At 39.6% G+C, this 22,633-nt stretch overlaps 1 protein-coding gene across 2 annotated transcripts in view; it reads right to left on the bottom strand.

Annotated features, from left to right (window-relative positions):
• The window catches only part of NAALAD2 (N-acetylated alpha-linked acidic dipeptidase 2), a 63,484-nt gene extending 43,573 nt beyond the window's left edge, over window positions 1-19,911 (bottom strand). The window contains exons 1-5 of one of the 2 annotated variants that reach the window (XM_046014549.1): window positions 19,809-19,911; window positions 12,020-12,150; window positions 11,169-11,280; window positions 3,224-3,410; window positions 1,405-1,506 (exon numbers count right to left, since the gene is read on the bottom strand). In XM_046014549.1, coding sequence (XP_045870505.1) covers window positions 1,405-1,506; window positions 3,224-3,410; window positions 11,169-11,280; window positions 12,020-12,101 — 483 coding nt within the window. In that variant the 5' untranslated portion in view covers window positions 12,102-12,150; window positions 19,809-19,911. Of the gene's footprint in view, window positions 1-1,404; window positions 1,507-3,223; window positions 3,411-11,168; window positions 11,281-12,019; window positions 12,273-19,808 lie in introns of those variants that run through there. The other variant, XM_046014548.1, reaches the window with a different exon arrangement.
• Window positions 19,912-22,633: the final 2,722 nt, after the last annotated feature.

The raw sequence follows: 22,633 nt of genomic DNA, 5'->3' as shown, positions 1-22,633 counted from the left end.
GAAATAAACATGGATTAAAGCCCTAAAGATGAGACCTGAATCCATAAAACCCCTAAAAGAAAACACAGGGGAGTAATTTCTTTGACATCAGCCTTAACAACATTTTTTCTAGATATGTCTCCTTGGGCAAGGGAAACAAAAGCAACAATAAACAACTGGGACTTCAGCAAAATAAAAAGATTTCACATAGTAAAGAAAACCACAAACATAACTAAAGAGGGAAAAGATAGTTGCAAATGATATATCCAATAAGGGGTTAATATCCAAACTATATAAAGACCTCATACAGCCCAATACCAGAAAATACATATATGCACACATAATCTGATTAAAATACGCAAAAGATTGAAATAAACAATTTTCCAAAGAACATATACAGATGGGCTACAGACACATGAAAACATTCTCAACATTAGCAATCATCAGGGAAATGCAAATCAAAACCACAATTAAATATCACCTCACATGGGTCAGAATGGCTTGTATCAAAAAGACAAGAAAAAACAGGTGTTGGCAAGGACGTAGAGAAGAAAAAATCCCTGTGTTATGTTAGTGGAAATGTAAATTGGTGTGATCACTGTAGAAAACGGTGTGGAAGTTTCTCAAAAACTTAGAAATACCATAGGATCCAGTAATTCTGCTACTGGGTACTTACCCACAGAAAGCAAAAACACTAATTCAAAAAATACATAGGCACCCTAATGTTTACTGCATCATTATTTACCGAAGTGTCTACTGATGGATGAATGGATAAGGAAGAACTGTAGTGTGTATGTGTGTACATACTTAACCATAAAAAAGAATGAGATCTTGCCATTTGCAACTACATGGATATACCTAAAGGATATTATGCTAAGAGAAGTCAGTCAGAGAAAGACAAATATGATTTTACTTACATGCTGAATCTAAATAAACAGACTTCAAAATACAGAGAACAAACAGGGTTGCCAGAAGGGAGAAAGGTGGGTGGTAGGTGAAACAAAGGAGATTTTTAAAAGAAAAGAGAAATCCCATGTTTCATTTTTAAATACCACTTGTGTGGTATGATCTATAAACCTATAACGAAATCAGACTATGAACAAAGGAAAAGAGCTTGTGGAAACATCTACTGACATTACCAAATTAAAGATATGGTCAGCAGCTTGTTATTTCAGAGTGGCATCTGCTTCACAAGCTACAATTTTTACATATTTGTTTTTTTCTTACTCTTAAATTATTTTTAGAAATACATATTTGTTTTTTTCTTACTCTTAAATTATTTTTAGAAAGTGTGTTCGTAGCACTGAATCTTTAAGTATGGATCAGCATGTATGATTTACCTAATCTCCTTGGTTCTAGTCCTTTACAGATGCTTTAAATAACAAAGGAAGGCTTAAAGAGTTGGGTAAAAAGTCATAGTTTTACCTCTGGCATGCCTTGGGCTGAGAAAGCGTTATATGGTGGAACAATATTTGTAACATTCTCATATCCATCAGGTGGTGGCTCGAGGTAGGAGGTATTGAAAACCTAGCAAGAATTGAAATACATGAAGTTGGAAAAAAATATTCCTGATTTTTATTAAAGAATAATGCCCCCAAATATACACTTAAGACTAAGCATTCTGACAGTAGCTTCAATAACTGATCAGGTAAATTCCACTGGCAAGAAAATGAGCAAGAGCTTTATTGTTCTTACTGCCTTCAAAACAGTAGCAACTTCTACAATTGCAGGCAATCTCAGGTGACTAGGAGTTGCCATATAAAAACAGGGCTGTGAAGGTGGCACCCCATGGTTCTCCTCCTTTTCCAATGATTCCTTTTCTACTTTCTTTGTTGCATTTCTTTCAAATGCGTTTAAATATTTCCTGTGTTTTATCTCCCATCTATGGTCTGCCTCATTTTATACTCTGTCAGATTTCACTGACTCCCAAAATTTTATCCATAGTCTGTACGCTTATAATGTCCACCTTTCCAGATATGTATACTTATGTACATTTATATATGGACATTTCCACCAACGTAAGGGCCTGATGGTTATTTCAGCTTAAATGTCCAGACTCAACCCGTCCGACTTTGAATTTCTCATCCCTCACCCCAGGCCTGCTGCTTGTTTGGCTTTCCTTGCTATTACTAGTAGCATCACTAGGCAGCCACCATACCAGACACTTCAGAGACATCCTGAACTCTGTCTTCACCTCCTTACTCTAGGCAATCACTAATGAATTTCCACTAGTATTGCCACCTACCTATTTCGTAGGTCATTCGTCTTCCTCATTTCTACTAACATCCTGATTCACAGCTTCATCATCTTTTACCTGGACTGTTCTCATAAGACTCCTATTTGAACTCCTTGTCTATCAAGGTCTAACCTGCAGATGACCCAATCTATCTAAATAATGCTTCTCTAGCCACATCCTTCCATTGGTTAGGACTTGTCAATGGTTTCCATCGACTGAAGTTGAATTCTAAGCCCCTTAGGACAATGTATAAGCCATTCTGTGACCTGTCCCCAAAACATATATACTGGTTTATCTCCTACTGTGGCCCAATTTGTACATTTTTGAAATACAGAAAATTTTTAAGTTCCCCAGTAATACTAAGTTAGTTATGGGTCTCCAAACCTTTGCCATTATTTTCTCTTCTGTCTGGATTCTTCTACTTTGCTTTTTCTTTTTCTTTTTTTTTAAGATTTTATTTATTTGACAGAGAGAGATCATAAGGAGGCAGAAAGGCAGGCAGAGAGAGAGAGGGAAACAGGAACCTGCGATCGGGACCTAAGCAGAGGCTTAACCCACTGAGCCATCCAGGTACCCCCTACTTTGCTTTTTCATGTGGTTAACTCCTTAGGATGTTTCATAACTCTCATATCAGAAAGGTTTTCTTTCAGGAAACCTTCTCTAAGTCCCAGACTGGGCTAAGTGAATCTTTCCTATGTAAAGAACCCAAAACATATTCTTCATAACACTCACCATATTGATTTAAAATAACGTGTTCTAACAACTGGCTTGCCTTACTTAATGCAGAAAGAATCCCTATTCCTAGGCTTCATTCCACCTTTAAAACTTAGCACTGTGCCTAACATACAGTAGACACTGAATAATTAGTTTGCAGCTTATCAATTTTCCAAAAAAATATGAGCTCCACTGCACTATTAACCAATTTCTATTTTTACTTGACCCTACATCCCAATTCACATGAACAACAGGGGTTATAAAGTACAGTAAGTACCAATAATTCCATATCACCTCAATTCCATGTTCATCCATGATTGATATATAGTTGGCATTTGTCTCATTAGGGTAGGATAGGAGAACATCATAATGAACCAACTTGGCTGAATCCAGTCCAAATTTCTTCCACTGGGTTTGGATTTTCTTGGCAAGAAGTAAATTTTGTTCTGTTCCTGCCAGATGAGGGAGCTTCGTAAAAGAACTACAATGAAAATAAGATACAAGTGGGAGTTAAAGACTATATTCAGACAATATGCCTCAGGACTATTCTAGATGCATCACTCATCCTTTAGGTATTATCATTTCTACATCAAAGATCTAAAAAAAAGCTAATGATACCAATTTCTAGGTATTCCATTTTAAAAATTGTTTTTAAATACAATATTCACAACATGATCCCCCAGAAAAAAACATATGCCATGGTAAACACAGGCAATCAGCAGTATGAGAAAACACCTTGGGAGAAGATCAGGCCTCCATACGAATGGTGCTCCTTCTTGCTGATATCAGTAAGAGAGGATATTTTGGGTTGTAGAGCGGGGAGAGCAGTTCATAATGTTTGCCAAAGACCAGCGGGCAGTCTAGAATGTATACTTCCACTGTTGTCATATTTATTCAGTTGTTTATTGATCTCATTCAAGTTAAAAGTCCACGCATTTTTATTTTTATGTTGCCTACTGCTTAGTTTCTGCCTATTATTCAGATATTATACGACAGGTTTGTTGAACTGAATTAGGGCAATGTTCTCTTGGTTCTGAGTATAAATGGGTTGTAGCATTTAAGTGACCTCACAAAAATTGTTTTTATATAGACTGATTTTACATGAAGGTAAATAATATTTTAAAAATATTTTCTCACCTTTCTCCACCCCACCACCCCTTCAGTAAGAGAACTAATACTTTTATAAATTGGTTTTTTTAGCCAACCAGGACACAACCAAAACAAGATAGGCAGTAAAGGAAAACAGACATTTGCTGAGAACTTACTACATCCCAGGCATGCGACCAGGCACTTTCACCTGGGTTACCTCGTGCAGTCTTCACAACCCTTCTCCCATTGTCCTCATTTTGCAAATAAGGAAACTGAGAGGATAGTTAAATAATTTCTTCATAATGTCAGTCATTAAATGGTGGGACTAAAATATGAAAGTCATACTTGTCTGACCTTGAGAAACAGTGATAATTTGAAATCATTCATCTGATATTATTCAATTGCCTGAACTCTTTGTATGGCTCCCTATACCATGCATTTTTATATAGCTCACATTCAAACATGGCATATTGGGTCCTTTTTTTATCTGAGCCACCCTTCCACCTTTCCATTTTCATTTCCCACCACTCTCCATATAAAATTCTCCACACACGCCCCCCCCCCCCCCAAAAAAAAGACAAACAAACAAAAAAAAACCCTCTGCCCCACGGCATTTGGTAGACTCCTTTTCCTCCTGCAGTGGCCACCTATTACCTTTGCACAAGGTCTTCTCTGAGACATAAATACTGTCCCACCTACCTCAATCATTCTCCTTTCCCACAAGAAAAAGCAAGCTACTTATCACCCATGAGGACTCCTCCAGCATCTTCTCCTATTAAGCTTTCCCTTTCTATATCATTAAATGAAATCTACAGGTTATGGATATTTAATATCTTAGCATATTTGTTTTAAAAAAAGTATTGTGTTTATAGACAGACGTTATTCTGTATACATTAAAAAACAGTGGGGCTTGAGATATTTAATTTCTACTTTATGTAATTATTGTTTTATTTTCTACAGTGAACAGAAAAATTCTGAAGAAAACAATGGATTAAAAGTAGATGGAAAGGGGCACCTGGGTGGCTCGGTGGGTTAAGCCTCTGCCTTCAACTCAGGTCATGATCTCAGGGTCCTCATCGGGCTCTCTGCTCAGCAGGGAGCCTATTTCCCCCTCTCTCTCTGCCTGCCTCTCTGCCTACTTGTGATCTCTCTGTCAAATAAATAAATAAAATCTTTAAAAAAATAAAATAAAAAAAATAAAAGTAGATGGAAGAAGATATACCATGTGTATGTAAGTGTAAGGAGGCTGATATGACAATATTTCTACCAAATAAAATAGACTTAAAGATAGTGATTACCAAAGATAAGGACGTTTCATAAAGATAAAAAAGTAGTCTGTCTTAAAGACCTAACAACAGGGCCACCTGGATGGCTCCGTGGGTTAAAGCCTCTGCCTTCGGCTCAGGTCATGATCCCAGGGTCCTGGAATGGAGCCCCACACCAGGCTCTCTGCTCAGCAGGGAGTCTGCTGCCCCCTCTCTGTCTGCCTCTCTGACTACTTGTGATCTCGGTCTGTCAATAAATGAATAAATAAATCTTTAAAAAAAGAAACCTAACAACATTAACATGTATATGCCTAGTCAACAGTCTTCATAATATATAAAGCAAAACTTTACATAATCAATGGGGAAAATATGCGTTTTCACACTCCTGGAGACTGTGACTCCTTTCTTCATATAATTTGATTCCAATGTTCCTAAAATCAGTAAAGTAATCACTAGATTCCAAACCAAATAAAGAAAAAAAAATCATGATCATAGAAATTGATGTGGAAAAACAATCTTTTGACAATATCAATATCCTTTCAGGATAAAAGAAAATGCTTAGCAAACTTGGAATAGAGGGGAGTTTTCTTAACTTGATAAAGATCATCTACAACAAATTTTAAATTTTTTTAAGATTTGTATTTATTTGAAAGAGAGCACAGGTAGGGAAAGGGGTAGAGGGAGAGATGGAGGGAGGGAGAGAAAGAGAGGAAGAGGGAGACTCCCACGCAGATTCCCCACTGAGCATGGAGTCCCATGCCCACCAGAGCTCAACCCCAGGACCCCAAGATCATGATCTGAGCCAAAAGCAAGAGTCAGATGCTCAGTCAACTGAGCCACATAGGTCCCCTACAACAAATCTATGAACATTATCATACTTAATCAAGAAATTCTGAATGTTTTCCCCCTAATCTTAGAAACAACAACAAAAGGTGTTCACTCTCATTCCTATTCAACATACTACTGAAATTTCAGTCAGCACAATAAGAGCAAAACAAACAAAACCTAGACAAACAGAAAAACCCAAGTGTAAAACGCATACAGTTTAGAAAGATCAAATAAAAGTGTCCCTATTTGAAGATGGCATGACTGTCTACATAGAAAATCTCAGTGAATCTAGCAGAAACTCCTAAAGACATGAATTTAAACAGGCCACAGGATACAAAATCAACACAAAAATCAACAGTATTTCTATGTATTAACAACAAACATGTAGAAACTGAAATTAAACACAGTATGACTTAGAACCATGCCAAAGAAAATGAAATATTGGATGTAAATCGAACAGTACATATTCAGGATCTGCATCCTCTAAAACTGCAAAATGTTATAAAAGCAAACAGAGGAGGGGCGCCTGAGTGGCTCAGTGGGTTAAAGCCTCTGCCTTCGGCTCGGGTCATGATCCCAGGGTCCTGGGATCGAGCCCCACGTCCGGCTCTCTGCTCCGCAGGGAGCCTGCTTCCTCCTCTCTCTCTGCCTGCCTCTCTGCCTAGTTGTGATTTCTCTCTGTCAAATAAATAAAATATTTAAAAAAAAAAAAAAAGCAAACAGAGGAGATCTAAATAACTGGACAGACTATGTTTATGGATTAGAAGACTGGACACAGGAAAAATGTCAAGTACCCTTAACTGTTCTGTAAGATTAGGACAAATACTATCAAAATCCCACAGAGATGTAAATGTGTTTAGTCTACATTTTATATGGAAAGGAAAAGGATATGGAATAGCTAAAACAATTGTTTAGAAAAATAATATGAGAGGAATCATTCTACACATTACTGAGCCTTACTATATGGCTTCAACAATCAAGACCATGTGGTACGTGCAGAGAGAAGACACACAGATTAATAGAGTAGAATAGAGAAGCCAGAAATAGACTCACACAAATATGCCCAATTGATCTTTGACAAAGGTGAAAAGCGATTAAATGGGAGACTAGCCTTTCAACAAATAATGCCAAAGCAATTGGACATCCACAGGCAAAAGAATGCACCTCAGCCTCACATTATGTCTTATGCAAAAATTAAACGAATCACAAAATTCATGTAAAATGTAAAGTATAAAACTTGAGGGTGGAGGGAAGAGAGGGGAAAAGAGATCTAGTCTAAGATTTCTTAGACAGAAACCCAAATGCATGATCCATAAAAGGAAAAAGCAATGAACTGAACCTTATTAAAATTTAAAACTTCTAATCTACAAATAACTCTGTTAAGACATGAAGAGACAAATTAACAGAGAGGGAAAAATATTTGAATACCACAAAGTTGACAAAAGACGTATCTAGAAAATATAAAGAACTCTCAAATCTCAATAGGAAAAAAAAAACAACAAAAAACAAAACTATCCAAATAGAGGGGCGCCTGGGTGGCTCAGTTGGTTGGGCGACTGCCTTCGGCTCAGGTCATGATCCTGGACTTCCAGGATCGAGTCCCGCGTCGGGCTCCCAGCTCCTTGGAGAGTCTGCTTCTCCCTCTGACTTTCTCCTCTCTCATTCTCTCTCAAATAAATAAATAAAATCTTAAAAAAAAAACAAACAAAAAACTATCCAAATAAAAAATAGGTCAAAGACATGAACAGACATTTCACTGAAGAGAGTATACAAATGATGAATAAGCATATAAAAAGGATGTTTAATATCATTAATTACTAGGGGACTGCAGCTTAAAACCACAATGAGGTATCACTATGCACCTGTGAGAATGGGTAAAATTAAAAATAATGATGTCAATGGAAAACATTAAACAATACAGTTATACTGGAAAGCAGGCAAATTCTTCTAAAACTAAAAATGTATTTACCATACAACTTAGCAGTTTTTATCCTTGGGCATCTATGCCACAGAAATGAAAACCTATGCTCGTGTAAAACCTGTAAATAAATGTGAATAGCAACATTAATCATAATATCCAAAAACTAATCGTAAATGTCCCTCGATGGTTGAAAAGTTAAACTATAGTACCCCCCATGACAAATAAAAAAAGAGACTGGCAGACTCTATAGATTTTTTTAAGGTTTTATTTATTTATTTGACAGACAGAGATCACAAGTAGGTAGAGAGGCAGGCAGAGAGAGTGGAGAAAGCAGTCTCCCTGCGGAGCAGAGAGCCCAATGCAGGGCTCGATCCCAGGATCCTGAGGTCATGACCTGAGCAGAAGGCAGAGGCTTAACCCACTGAGCCACCCAGGTGTCCCTGGCAGACTCTATATTTTAAAAATGTTACTTTTCTTCCAAATTTATAGAGTTGAGGCAACTTTAGTAAAAATTCCAGGTTTTTTGTAGGAATTCAGAAGGTGATTCTAAAATTAACGTGGAAATACAAATGGCCCAAAGTAGTCAAAGCAATTTTTTTTTAAAGATTTTATTTATTCATTTGACAGAGATCACAAGTAGGCAGAGAGGCAGGCAGAGAGAGTGAGAGGGAAGCAGGCTCCCTACCGAGCAGAGAGCCCGATGCGGGACTCGATCCCAGGACCCTGAGATCATGACCTGAGCCGAAGGCAGCGGCTTAAACCACTGAGCCACCCAGGCGCCCAAAGCAATTTTTGAGAATAAAAATTTATAGGATTAGCTCCACTGGATTCTCAGACTTATAATTAAGCTACACTAACCAGCAGTGTATAGTGTTGAGATCTACAGATCAATAAAAGAAAATGTAAAAATCCAAAACCTGGCCACACATATATGGTCAAGTAATTTTGGACAAATATGCCAAGGCAATTCAATGTGGAAATAAATAAACAAGTGCTGCAGGAATAATTGAATATTTCAACTCTCATATTATACGTGGACCAATGACTTAAATATAAAAGCTACAGTCGTAAAACTTCTAAAAAAAAATCTAAAAGAAAACATAGAAGGAAATCTTCGTACTTCTAATAGCCAAAGTGAGATAGAACACAGAATATGAAACAAACAAACAAACAAAAACACACACAAAAAAAACAAAATTGGGGCGCCTGGGTGGCTCAATTTGTTAAGGGTCTGCCTTCAGTTCAGGTCATGATCCCAGGATCCTGGGATCAAGTCCCACATCACTCTCCTTGCTCACTGTGAAGTCTGCTTCTCCCTAAGCCTGCCGCTCCTCCCGTTTGTGTGCTCGCTCTCTCTGGCAAATAAATAAAATCTTTAAAAAAAAGGAAAATCAAAACTTAGTCAACTGGACTTTACCAAAATTAAAAATTTCTACAGTTCAAAAACTCCACTAACAAAAAAGTCCAGCCAAAGAACAGAATAAAATATTCACCATACATGTCCGACAAAGGAATTGTACTCAGAGTACATAAAGAACTCGTACAACTCAATAAGAAAACAACTTAAAATAGGAAAATAGGGGGTGCCTGGGTTAAAGCCCCTGCCTTCGGCTCAGGTCATGGTCTCAGGGTCCTGGGATCAAGCCCTGCATCAGGCTCTCTGCTCAGCAGGGAGCCTGTTCCCCCCTCTCTTCTGCTTCTCTGGGTACTTGTGATCTCTGTCAAATAAATAATAAAATCTTAAATAAATAAATAGGGAAATATGTGAACAGATGCCTTCTGAAATGTGCAAATGTCCAATAAACATAGGAGATGATGCTTAACATCACTCGTTATAAGAAAGATGCAAATCGAAACTAAAACAACAGACAAAACTAAGTGTGGACCAGGATGTGCAGCAGCTGGTGCACTCATGCATAGTGCGCAGGAGTGTAAAACTGTGACCACTTTTGAAATCTGTTCAACATTCTCTTAAAAAGCTAAACATAATGCTTATCATCCAATACAGCCATTCCAAGAGAAATTAAAATTTACGTCCACACAAAAACTTGTAAACACATGTTCATAGCAGCTTTGTTCATCATCATCAAAAACCAAAAACAACCCAAAAGTCCAACAATTGCACATTACAAGATATCCATACAATGGAATACTAGTCAGCAATAAAAAGCAATAAACTGATATGTGTAACAACCTTGATGAATTCCAAAATTATTAGCTGAATGATAGAAGACAGACACAGAAGAGTACATATTGTATGATTCCATTTATATAAAATTCTCAAAAATGCAGAGGAACTCAATGACATAAAACTGATCGGTCAATGCGTAGGGCTAAAGGTGATGACAGGAATAAACTGCAAAGGGCATATGATGTAAAATTTCTGTATCCTGACGGAAGAAGTGGTTTGCTGAGTCTACTATATATCCGTCAATACTGTCAAACTTTAGGCTTCATATGATGCAGTTCCTTTTACATAAATTATACTTCAATAAAGCTGAGTTTGTTGTTGTTTTTGTTTCTTTTAATGACCCTCCTTTGAGAGAGTCTGAATATAGAAACAAGTATCATAGTGACTGCCTTTAAGGAGTTTATTATCATTTCCCTGAAATGTCACGCTTTTTCATACTTGGAGGATGGTGGATTTGCACTGATCCTTTTGCTCTCATTTTGTCCAGTTTGTGTTACTTATATTTGCAATGTGGCATAAAGGTTTAATTTGTGTCAGATAGTCTGAAACTTTAATCTTCCCTCCTTTAAATCTGAGTTTACAACCATCTAAGTCTTCCTGACAAAACGTGACCTTCAAATAAAATTGCTGATTAAAAGCAGGCATAAGGAAGAAACAAGATTCAGTTGCTGTCTAAAGTTACATGAAGTTGAAACATCTCTTAAAAAAGCAACCAGATATTTTTTCTGTACATGAAGTTAAAGAAAGACCCAAGACCCACTTTTGCAACATTCAGATACATTTTACTCTGAGTGGTTAAAAGGGACATTCTGAACTACCATAAATTAATGTGAGATAATATAATTTCACATAAAGATTACCCAGGTGAATATAATCAGTTGTAATACGCTTCTCCCTCTGAGATATTTTCAACATTTTTAAGACCAAACATCAAAACAAACTTACCGAAGAAATGATTTGATATTTTCAGCTTTCATCTCAGATACGAGTTTCCACCGTGTACTTTGATGATAGGGTGGTGAAGTTGTAGTGTCTTTCAAAGGCTTAACAAACCAGCCTAGGGGAGATAATTCATACATCTATACTTGCCATATACTTACATAATTGTTTTTGACTTTACAAAAATTAGAAGACCAAAAATTGTCCTTACTTCAGAAATAGCTCAAGGTGAGCTTTACAAAAATATTCCTATTAAGTATAGAAATCCTTCCAATTCTGCTATGCGGTGTAATTCTGAGTTGGTTAAAACTAGTTTTAGGAGATATTCTTTTCATTTTCCTACATGTTATGCACCAAGGCACGGGCCTCTAACCTTCTTGTTCTCCTTGGGGTGATCTAGTTTGTAGCACAGCGCCTGACACACAAGAAACATTCCACAGATATGTATTTAGTAAACGATGAAGGAAGGGCAATTTTTGCACTGCTGACCATATTAGTTTTGACTCATTAATAGTCAAATTAGTTTTGACTCATGCTAGTTTTGACTCATTAATAGTGCTTATAAATGAAACCACCTTTTTCATGACTGTGGAGAATGATAGCTCTGACCTAACAGATCCTGACAAGTATCCTGAGCTCACTGAACCTTTAATGAATTTGAATTTCAGTCACACTTCATTAAAAAGGTCAAAATGCATTCCATTCGGTTTCCAGCTGGGCTGAAATCCCTGGAGTTGGCCACACGCAGGGAGCTCAGGGAGCCCGCACAGCCTCCAGGCTTGCTTTCTCTCCTTCCTCCCCAGCCTAGGCAGGGTAAAGCGCCAGTCCTGCACTGGGGAGAAAGGGTTCATACTTACCCACCATAAATCCTGCCAGGAAAGATGCCAGCGCTGCAGCCAAGTACATCCAAAGATAGAGACGACCCCTGGACTTAGCCATGACTCCCTGGGGACGGAGCTTGGAGTTCGGGAAAGAGCCAGACTCTAGCCTGCAGACCGAACAGAGGGCACGGCAGGGGACGGGGTGAGTGCCTGCCCACCCGCAGGCTTTCTGCAAAGCTGGGCTGCCTACAGCCCTCCAAAGCCACAGCAAACAACTCCAGTCCCCTCTGGTCCTGAGGGGGCCTTAAAGGGAAAGAGGAAGTCCGGCAAGGGGAGGAGACAGAGCCTCGCTGTTGGCAGGCAACTTCCATGTTGATTCTGCAGTAACCAGGACAGTCTGCTGTCGGGAATGTGGAAGGGGTGGCTAAGGAAAAGTGTCCCTAATGGTTTCCTGAAGAACTCAGTTGTTAACCTTAAAAATAAAACTATGTTGTTTTACCAACAACAATGGTTGAAGAATAGCAGACAATTACCATTCCAAACATGCAGGCTACAGCAAAACCACAGGCAAGGGGGAGAACAAAGCAGAGTGCTGGTCTTTTATAGGGGAAAGCTAGGTGTATGTGGTAGGGCTGTTATTTAAAAAAAAAAAAAAAAAAGTCCATCGGAGTAAACTAGGGAGTTTAAAGTATAGTGGCCTTTCATTGGCTGAGCTGTTGCTGGGGGAGGAGAAAAACCTTTATTCCTCCTGCGGGGGAGTAAAATGGTATCTACTTGCAAGTTATATCTCTTACTCTTGGCATTTCCAATTGGTGGTGAGTGGTAGGATGTGAGAGCTTCCTTCTTCTGGCTTCCCCACTGCATTGAGTGAAGTTTATTTTTATTAATATTTACATTTCCTCCCTTTGATTAAGGCCTTCCCTCAAAAGCATCAGTGATTACGAGTCAGGTTTTCCACATTTCGTGGTTTTGTCCCTTGTGTCCAGGATGGACCTTTCCTAGGTCCCATGTTGTTATGTCCCATGTTCCACTTAGGGACATTACAGTAACAGGGAAGGTTTCGAGAGAGAACTCTCAGGCACTTCCCATTTCAAGTCTGCATCTTCTCAAGGTCATGAACATTGGAAATCATCTCGAAGTACTGAGCCACCAGCATCACCTTTTTGAGTCCACTGATTTTTACAAAAGTGTGACCGGGAACAAAATACAACACTTGAATTATACAAAACATGACAATTTCAAATTGTAGAAGAGAGGGCAACTGAGGGTACACCCGAGGTCTGAGACTAGCCAAATAACATGCTTATTGGCACTTATTCCAACTTAGGGGAGTCTCTCCTACATAAGGTTCCCCTTACGAAAACAAGCCTGCAGTAATATGTTTCCTGGAAGTCTCCGCTTAAAGCAACCAGGAAAGCAGGTGAACAAAAGCACATGGAAAGAATTAATGGAGTGCGTTTGGGAAGATACAGGGCAGGTATAAACATGAAGCAGGAGCTGAGGAATTTGTTGCAAAACTAACACTTCAAAGATGTTTTAAAATGGTACTATCTCGGGGCGCCTGGGTGGCTCAGTGGATTGGGCCTCTGCCTTCAGCTTGGGTCATGGTCTCAGGGTCCTGGGATCGAGCCCCACAGCGGGCTCTCTGCTTGGCGGGGAGCCTGCTTCCTCCTCTCTCTCTCTGCCTCTCTGCCTCTCTGCCTCCCTGCCTACTTGTGATCTCTCTTTCTGTCAAATAAATAAATAAAATCTTAAAAAAAAATGGTACTATCTCAAAAGAAGTGTTTTGAAGCAAATGTGTCATCAATAATATTGATGTAAAGTTGTAAATTCAGAAACCCATGAATTTGGGTAAGACTCAGGAGTCAGGTCATGGTTCAGATGAAAGAATTCTGTGAATTCTGACCTTCTCACCCTTCAGAGAAAGCTCACAGGATCGTGAGAAGGTTGTTTCCAAAAGGCCATTTGAAAAGGAGATATTTCTCACTTTTGCAAGAGTTTGGGAAATATAGAGCATTCTCTTTCCATAAAAGAGAAAGTAGCAATGAACAGTAAGAAAAAGGGACACAGTCCTGGTCTGGACATTATGGGAAAGTGGTCTCATCAGATGTCATCTGCTTCAATTCCAGGAAATCTTCACTTTCAGATCACCAGCTGGTGTGCAGATCCAGTCAGGTTAGTAGCTTTCTTTGATGTGTCATATGAACCCAAGAATCTATTCCCAGGACTTTGATGGCCCAAGGGTTGGTTAGCAGTTCCTGATAAGGACCTTTCCAGTGAGACTGATTAAGTTTCTCTGGAAGTATCTATTCCAATAGATGAAATCTCCAAGTTGCAGAGTACTTGAAATCTGTCTTCCATGTACTTGAGTACATGGTAAAAAGATTGCTCTACCAAAAATCATGGTTATCTCCAGCAGAAGCAATTAGGCCTTTAACAATGTTAAAAGTAGATCCCCTTCTATCAGCTCTGCGTCAAAGGAGGCAGGGGCCAAATGCTTAGGATATCCTGTGACTATCTCAAAGGGTGAGAGCGTAGGAATCCCAAAGGGGTGGATCTGAAATTTAGAAGACCAACAGCAATGTTTTCAGCCAAGATATTTGGAGACTCTATACAAATTTTGTCAGTTAGTGCTGTTAGTGCAACTAACCAACCCCGAGGACTGAAGATGGTATGCATGATGAAAGTTGAAAAACTGGCCCAACAGCACAGACTTGTTGAAGCATCTGCCTGGTAAAATTACCTCCCTAATCACTGTGAAGTTCCAAGGCAGGGTTCCCCAGGGAGGGTAATCTTCTATTTTTTTTTCAGGGTTTTATTTGAGAGAGACAAACAGAGAACACAAGCAGAGGGTAGGGCACGGTGAGAGGGAGAAACAGGCTTCCCTCTAAGCAGGGAGCACACCATGGGGCTTGATCCCAGGACTCTGGGATCATGACCTAAGCTTTGAAGACAGACACTTAGCTGACTGAGCCACCCAGGCACGCCAGGGATAATCTTTTCCTTAAAGAATTTTAGCCACAGGCTAAGCATTGGTCTGTCTTCAAGGTAAAAGCCTTGGTCCCGTGAGATAATGAAGCATAATAATGAAAACACATTTATATCCATGAGACAGGGAAGCTGTATAAAGTCCGTTTGTGTGAACGGGGTTTTTTGGATTATACTTCAGACAGGTGTGACAAACAATGTAGGTACTTTTTGTAGCCTTAATATTTCCCCACTAACATTCCCAAAGACTTATTTGTCAGTAGGCTAATGGTTTAAGGATGGTGAGATGGTGAATAGTGGGAATTCCAGGACTACTAGCAAGGCAGGAGTGTTGGATCTAACCAGAGTTATCTTTTTTTTTTTTTTGATGAAACCAATACTTATTAGATTTCCACTATTTTTCCCTCTCTAGTGTCAATTATCGGATAACTCTTGTCATTTTTTTCCCAACTCATCATTTGAGAGAACATCCCTTTCAACCATGACAGGTTTTAGTCTTGGGTTTCCTTGAGAACAGTGTTTTGTTGGAACTATCAGTGAGGTGGTTTCCTTTGGACTGTAGGAGTTTGAGTCGGGAAGACCCAGGAAGCTTAGTAATAGAAAGAGCTGCAGGCAACAGTATGGCATCTAATAAATTTGGGGCATTGGAGCCATTTTTAATTTTATTCCCACTGTTTAGGTAAACAAACTGCATTGCTTCCACAGCACTTCTAAAGTCATGAGCTACTCCAAAGGCAATACTGACTATTGGTATAAATGTTTGTGGCCCTACCCTTGGCTGTACAAGCCCAAGCGCGGCACCTAACTAAACCTGCTGGGCCAAAATAGCCACAGGTGGAAGTATGGACTCGGTGAATTCCAAAGGAGTTGTGACAGCACCCAACACAATATTCACCATTTTCAGCCTTTATAGAAGAACCATCATTAAACCATGAAACATATGCATTGGTTAGAGGAGTTTCCTATAAATTGTCAAAGGGAGTCAAAAGTTATCTGTCAGCATTAGGTAGTCATGAGGGATCTCATCCATGAAGGAGAGGATAGTAGCAGGGCTAAGGTTACTACAGTGAGAATTACATGAGTAGCAGTTAATGTCCTAGAAGGCAAGGCAACTGACTTAGTGTTCAGTGTGATGAGAATTGTTGGGGGGGGGGCGGGGGGAGTGAGGGAGTTCTGCTACATTGGACACAGGATGGTTAAAGAGGATCCTGTGATTATTTCTCCAGAGTGGCCCTTAACCAAAAGGGCAGTGGCAGGAATGACTCTAAGGCAAGGGGGTTATCCCCCTGCTACAGGGTCCAATTGTTTGTTATAATGCCCTATTGGTTGATGATATTCCCCTATTTTGGGGTGAGTACTCCAAGGCATTCCCTTCCCCCTCACATACAATAAAGAAAAGGGGAAGTTGATAATCAGGATGTCTGAAGACAGGGAGCTTTTCTTTAAGGTCCCCAAAATTATGTCATCATGATCTTTCCAAATAATAGGGTCGTTTTTAAATAAAACATATGGAAGTTGAGCCTTAAGAGAGAAGTTTGGAATCCAGTATCAACAGCAGACAGCCAGTCCAAGGAAACGTCATAAATGGCACTTAGTTTTAGGTTTTGGGAAGTTCTGGATTCTGTGAAGCCTACCTGGATCCAAATGTAGTCCTTGTTCTGAGATCAGATACTCTAAGTATCAAAACTGAGTTTGAGCAAACTGCATTTTTTCTTTGGAGCCTTTCTGTCCCTGTAAGGCCAGAAGTTTTAACAGGCGGATGTTGTCTTCCTGTGAAGAGGTTTGAGAAGGGGAGCAGAGAAGCAAATCATCTATGCATTGTAACAAACAGAGCCTTCAGAAAACTTTGTATTATCCAAATCAGCTTTTGAGTTTTGTGAAAACGAAAAACTAATTGTAACCGTAGGGCATTACTGCCCAGGCCTAGTTCCACTCTTCCCAAGTGAAAGCAAAAAGATACTGGCTATCCTTATTAATAGGAATACTAAAAAATGCACTGCAATACTGAAAAATTTGCTTTCGTGGGAATGGGTATCAGTAGGGCATGGATTAGGAATAACAGGGTGCCAGGGGATAACAGTGTTATTTATTGTTCAGAGGTCCTGGACAAACCTCCATCCTCTGCCATTGGGTTCTCTCACAGGTAAAAGAGGGGCATTATAAGGACTAGTTCAGGGGATCATGAAGCCCTGAGCCTTGCAATCTTATATTAGGGGACTGATGCCTTAGAGGGCTTCTTTATATATAGGTTAGTTTATTAATTTGAATTGGTTAGTAAAGCTTTATTAATTCTGAGAAGTTCTGATGCATCTGAATCTTGATGGGAAGTGCACTGTGGATTCTGCCAATATAATCTGAAGAGCCTGCACATAAAGAGGGTGGCAGCTGGGGCACCTGGGTGGCTCAGTGGGTTAAAGCCTCTGCCTTTGGGTCTTGGGATCGAGCCCCACTTTGCGCGCTCTGTTCAGCGGGAAGCCTGCTTCCTCCTCTCTCTCTCTCTGCCTCTCTGCCTACATGTGATCTCTGTCAAGTAATACATAAAATCTTTAAAAAAAAAAAAAAAAAAAAAAGAGGGTGGTAGCTGATCCAGTAAGAACAAATGATCACTGTCTGCAGATTCAGCCATAGTGATATCAGAAACAGAATAAATAAGAGCTATCAAAGAGTTATGTAATTTCCCTGGTTGGCTATTTAGATTACTACCATCAGATTCCAGAATTATTTCTTCCTTTTGGGAGAAAAATTCCAGTATGGTTATTTTCTAGGAAATCTTGGCCCAATAAATGAATAGAGGTGGAGGAACTAAGGACAAGAGTGTGTATCTCACAAGGGCCTAGACAAAAGGAGAGACAGACAGATAGGACCCTTACTATTTGAACTGTTTTAGTACCCTGAGACAGAAGCTGCTTTAGAGTGGTGGGGTTAGCACTGAGACATGCCACTCCAGGGTCAATCAGGACAAATAGATCCCCCAAACCCGGGGAGTGGTTTCTCCAAGCAGATTAAGAGGGAGGACTGGGAAGAGCCCCTGTATTTCCTCCGGGTGCCATTTCTGGGAATTAGGAAGACATTGGAAGGGCTGGCCTGGGGACTGATGACACCTGGTAAGCTTAAATTTGTAAGTTATTTTGTCCAATGTCCTGGCTCTTTGCAATAATGGCAGAAACTAGGATTTTTGGTTCTGTAGAGGAGACTTCATTTTCCAGAACTGAAAATTGAGACTTGTAGCTATCTTTCTTATAGGTGACTTATCTGGGATAGGACAAAGATAGTTTGCCAAATTGACTAAATCTGGAGTGCACACGGTTTCTCATTCCATCATCATCCTTTTAACTACAAGAGAAAGAGCATCTTTCAGTCCATTAATAAGCAGAATTAAATGCTGCCCAAGTGGATTCAACAACTAAACAAACACCAGAACTTCCGTTAAAGATTATCTGCACTTGACTATAATAGTTTCACCAGGCTTTTGTGTACAAACATGAATTCTGTTCCAATTAAGAGGCTTAAGAAAAGCCACTCTAATTGCTTGGTGGACATTTCCAGTGAGTGTTCAAGCATTTTGCCAAAAGTTAGGGTTTATTTCTCCAAATCCCCTTCAAGATGTTCTCACTGAGCTAATCTTTTCTAGTATTTGACCTGGCCCTCCCCAACAGGCATGTGGACAGATAAAAATCAAGAAGCCAGGTTGTACATTTAAATAACTATGCTAAATTCTTCAGCAAACCTAAAGGGGTCTTTGATTACTTTAGGAAACTATGGTCCAAAATTCAGCCTTAGTCCAGGGAACATTAAGACATTTGAAGTTTAGTTAGATTCTCCAAAGACTTAACTTTATAGGGTAGATTTTAATACATTTGGGATAGGAAGTACTGGTTAGACATTCAGAGGAAAAATGAAATTCAACAAGAGGATTAGAATGGAGAGGGGGCCAGAAGGAGGAAAGGCAGGCACAAAGGAACAGAGTAAAATACCACTGGAGGAAGGGCCTGTGTGCAAGGTGGAGCCCAGGTATCTGGAGACGAGGGGTGGGGGGAGTTCTCAGAAGCCATTTTGATCCCTTTCAATTGTTTGCCTCAGTTAATTTAGAAATAGTATTTCACAAAGAAGCAAGCTTAGAATCCTAAAAACACTTGGAAGCCTCAAGGTACCAATTAAAGAGGCATCCCATTCAATTTTTTGTTTAGCTGTGACTTTCTGACTGAAGACTTTAATGGCCCATAGTGGCCATTAAAGTTCCAAAAAAGCTTGCGATTAAGTTGGTCCATTTAATTAGAAATGCACATGAGGAGGGATTTCTGTTTTTAAACATAAAACCAGTGAAGGGGGAGGCGCCTGGGTGGCTCAGTGGGTTAAAGCCTCTGCCTTCAGCTCAGGTCATGATCTCAGGGTCCTGGGATCGAGCCCCACATCTGGTTCTCTGCTCAGTGGGGAACCTGCTTCCTCCATTCTCTCTGTCTGTCTGCCTGCCTCTCTGCTTACTTGTGATCTCTCTCTCTCAAGTAAATAAATAAAATCTTAAAAAAAAAAAACAGTGAAGGGGTGCCAGAAGGAAGGACCCCCTCAAAGCATTTTAAAATCCCATTTTTTCAGAAGTGTTCTCTAGAGCAAAAAGAAAAATTCCTGAACAGCATAGTTCTAATAGGAACATTGGGTTCCAAAAAGGAGTCTCACCAAAGCACAGCACAGTTCCAATAGGCACAGTCTGGTTCCAAAGAGACCAAATGCTGATCAAGTACTCTTGGAAGAGGCGAGGCCTTAACACAGATTCCAAATAAAGCCCCTAGAGATCAACACAAAGACGAAGAGCAGAGATCCAATCCAGGAGAAAACTTACCCTCAAACTCCAGGGTCGGCAAGAAAGCAGTGAGCTCATTTGGCTCTTTGGGGTCTGGTACCTGTTTGCTCACCAGCCTTGGAGTTATTGGGGGGTCTTCTTGGGATCCCGTATCTCCTCACCAAGTAATGTAAACCTTAGAAAATCAGCTTTCAGTTATTTCACTAACAAAAATGAGTTGATGAGGGAGTTGCAGAGAACTCCAATTCAGGACAGGCAGGGTGCTAGAGAACAAAAGAGAAGAAGGTTCTTTTATGGGGGCGGGCAAAGAGGGAGGGAGAGGACTTGCTGTTACAAACGAAAAGTCTGTTGGAGTAAACTGGGAGTTTGAAGCATAGTGGCTTTTCATTGGCTGACTGTGACAGTATCTCATTGGCTGGGCTGTTGGGGTGGTTTGTGAGATTTTTCATTCCTGCTGGAATAGTAAAGTAGTAGGACTAGGAAAGTACACCCATTCCTGTTAAGGTCTCCAATTGGCCATGAGTGGTACAACATTAGAGCTCCCCTGCTGTCCTCCCCACTCCATTTTAGGGAGATTCCCCTTTATTCATTTTCACACTATTGAATAGTGTTGCCACTCCCATTCCAGGAATTGCTGAATTTCAGCAGCAAGGTGTATTTAAGTTCTGCTTTTTCTTTTTCTTTTTTTTAAGTTAGAGTCAACAGGACTTTATTTTTTTTTAAGATTTTATTTATTTATTTGACGGACAGATACACAAGTAGGCAGAGAGAAGAAGGGAAGCAGGCTCCCCACTGAGCAGAGAGCCTGATGTAGGGCTCGATCCCAGGACCCTGAGATCATGACCTGAGCCGAAGGCAGAGGCTTTAACCCACTGAGCCACCCAGGCGCCCCAGTACTGCTTTTTCTTCCCTGTTATCCAATTCTGTCCTAATTCCTAACTGGTCACACTCGGGAAGCATTTCTGATCCTGGCTGCTCCACCAGAACACATTAGTTCCCTAACCATACATCAACATAAAAAATCCGATGGGACTGAGTTGTTCTGTCCATCTCTACCTGAGCAAGACTTTAAGTTTCTGTAATTCTCAGTTTCTTCTTCTGTACTAAAGTTTTCCCCTGCCTTACTAAAATAGTGTGGGTTCAAAGTAGTAAGATTAGCCACTTTAAGTGCCTAGTGCCATAATGGAGTAGGTTCTCAACAAACGTCAGCCTCCCTGTCATCTCCTTCTTATCAGTTATAGAGCATTTTTGTTTAAAAATATTTAGAAGGGGGTGGTGCCTGGGTGGCTCAGTTGGTTAAGCATCTGACTCTTGATTTTGGCTCAGGTCATGATCTCCAGGCAGTGATATCAAGCCCCACATCAAGCAACACACTCAGTATGGATTCTGCTTCAGATTCTCTCCCCCTCCCTCTGCCCCTTCCTGTTTGTGCATGTGCACGTGCTCTCTAAAATAAATATTTTTAAAAGTGTTTAGAATGTTTGCAAAATGGGGGTCTTTGTTAATAGGACTCCTGCAACCATCTATTTCATCCTAAAGAACATATTTAGCAATTCATGACTGAATTCCTTGTATCCAACCAAAAGCAGTTTTGCTGCCAAAACAAACATGCCTACTAAGTAAATTATGAAGGGGATAGTACATCTATGGTTATACTCTCGATCTTTATTACATTGTCTGTGGCCTTGATGATCTTAGTTAAAGCACCTCTCTTTGATCCTAATAAGTTGCTAGGGGAGTCTAAATTTGTTTCTAGTGAACTATAATTGCTGCTAGACACATTTGATAGATTTTCCCTTAGAACTTTTGTAGAATCCATGAGAGTTAACTTTGAACCAAATTATCTCTAGTCAAACTAATTGATCTCAAAATATATGTAATTCAATCCCAAAAGCCGAAAATTATCTGATTACAAAATGGGCAGAGGACCTGAATACACATTTTTCCTAAGACAACATACAGATGTCCAACAGACACATGAAAAGATGTTCAACATCACTTATCATCAGGGAAATGCAAATCAAAACTGTAATGAGATATCACCTCCCACTTATCAGCATGGCCAAAATAAAAAACACAGAAAATAACAAGTGTTGGCGAGGATGTGGAAAAAAGTGGAAAAAAGTGGAAAAAAGGGAGCTCTCGTTCACTGTCGGTGGGAATATAAATTGATGCAGCCAGTATGGAAAATAGAAATACCATATGATCCAGTAATTTCACTGCTGGATATTTGCCCAAAGAAAACTCAAACACTAATTTGAAAAGATACATGCACCCCTATGTTTATTGTAGAATAGCCAAGATATGCAAGCAACCCAAATGTCCATCTGTAGATAAATGGATAAAAAAGTAGTATATATACACCATGAAATATTACGCGGCTACAGAAAGAATCTGTCATTTGTGATAACAGTGATGTATTTAGGGGATATTATGCTAAGTGAAATAAGTCACAGAAAGACAAATACCATATGATTTCACTTACATGTGAAATCTAAGAACAAAGCAAATAAACAGATTCTTAAATACAGAGAACAAACTGATGGTTGTCAGAGAGGAGGTGGGTAGGCACATGGGCAAAGGAGGTGGGTAGGCACATGGGCAACAGTGAAGGAGACCAAGAGGGATTAAGTTCCAGCTATACAAAAAGTTAGATGGAAAAGTGCAGCATAGGGAATATGGTCAACATGGTAATAATGTTGTATGGTAGCCGACGGTGAGTACACTTCCTGTAGTGAGCACTGAGTGGAGAATCACTGAATAAACACGTTGCTTACCTGTAACTAATATTACACTGTTTGTCGATTACACTTCAATAACAAAGATTTTAAAAACACTTTTATATCACCAAAGAGCCCTAACTC

The sequence above is a fragment of the Meles meles genome, chromosome 8, assembly GCF_922984935.1.
Source record: "Meles meles chromosome 8, mMelMel3.1 paternal haplotype, whole genome shotgun sequence".
NCBI lineage: Eukaryota > Metazoa > Chordata > Mammalia > Carnivora > Mustelidae > Meles > Meles meles.
This window is presented reverse-complemented; position numbering and strand designations above follow the sequence as displayed.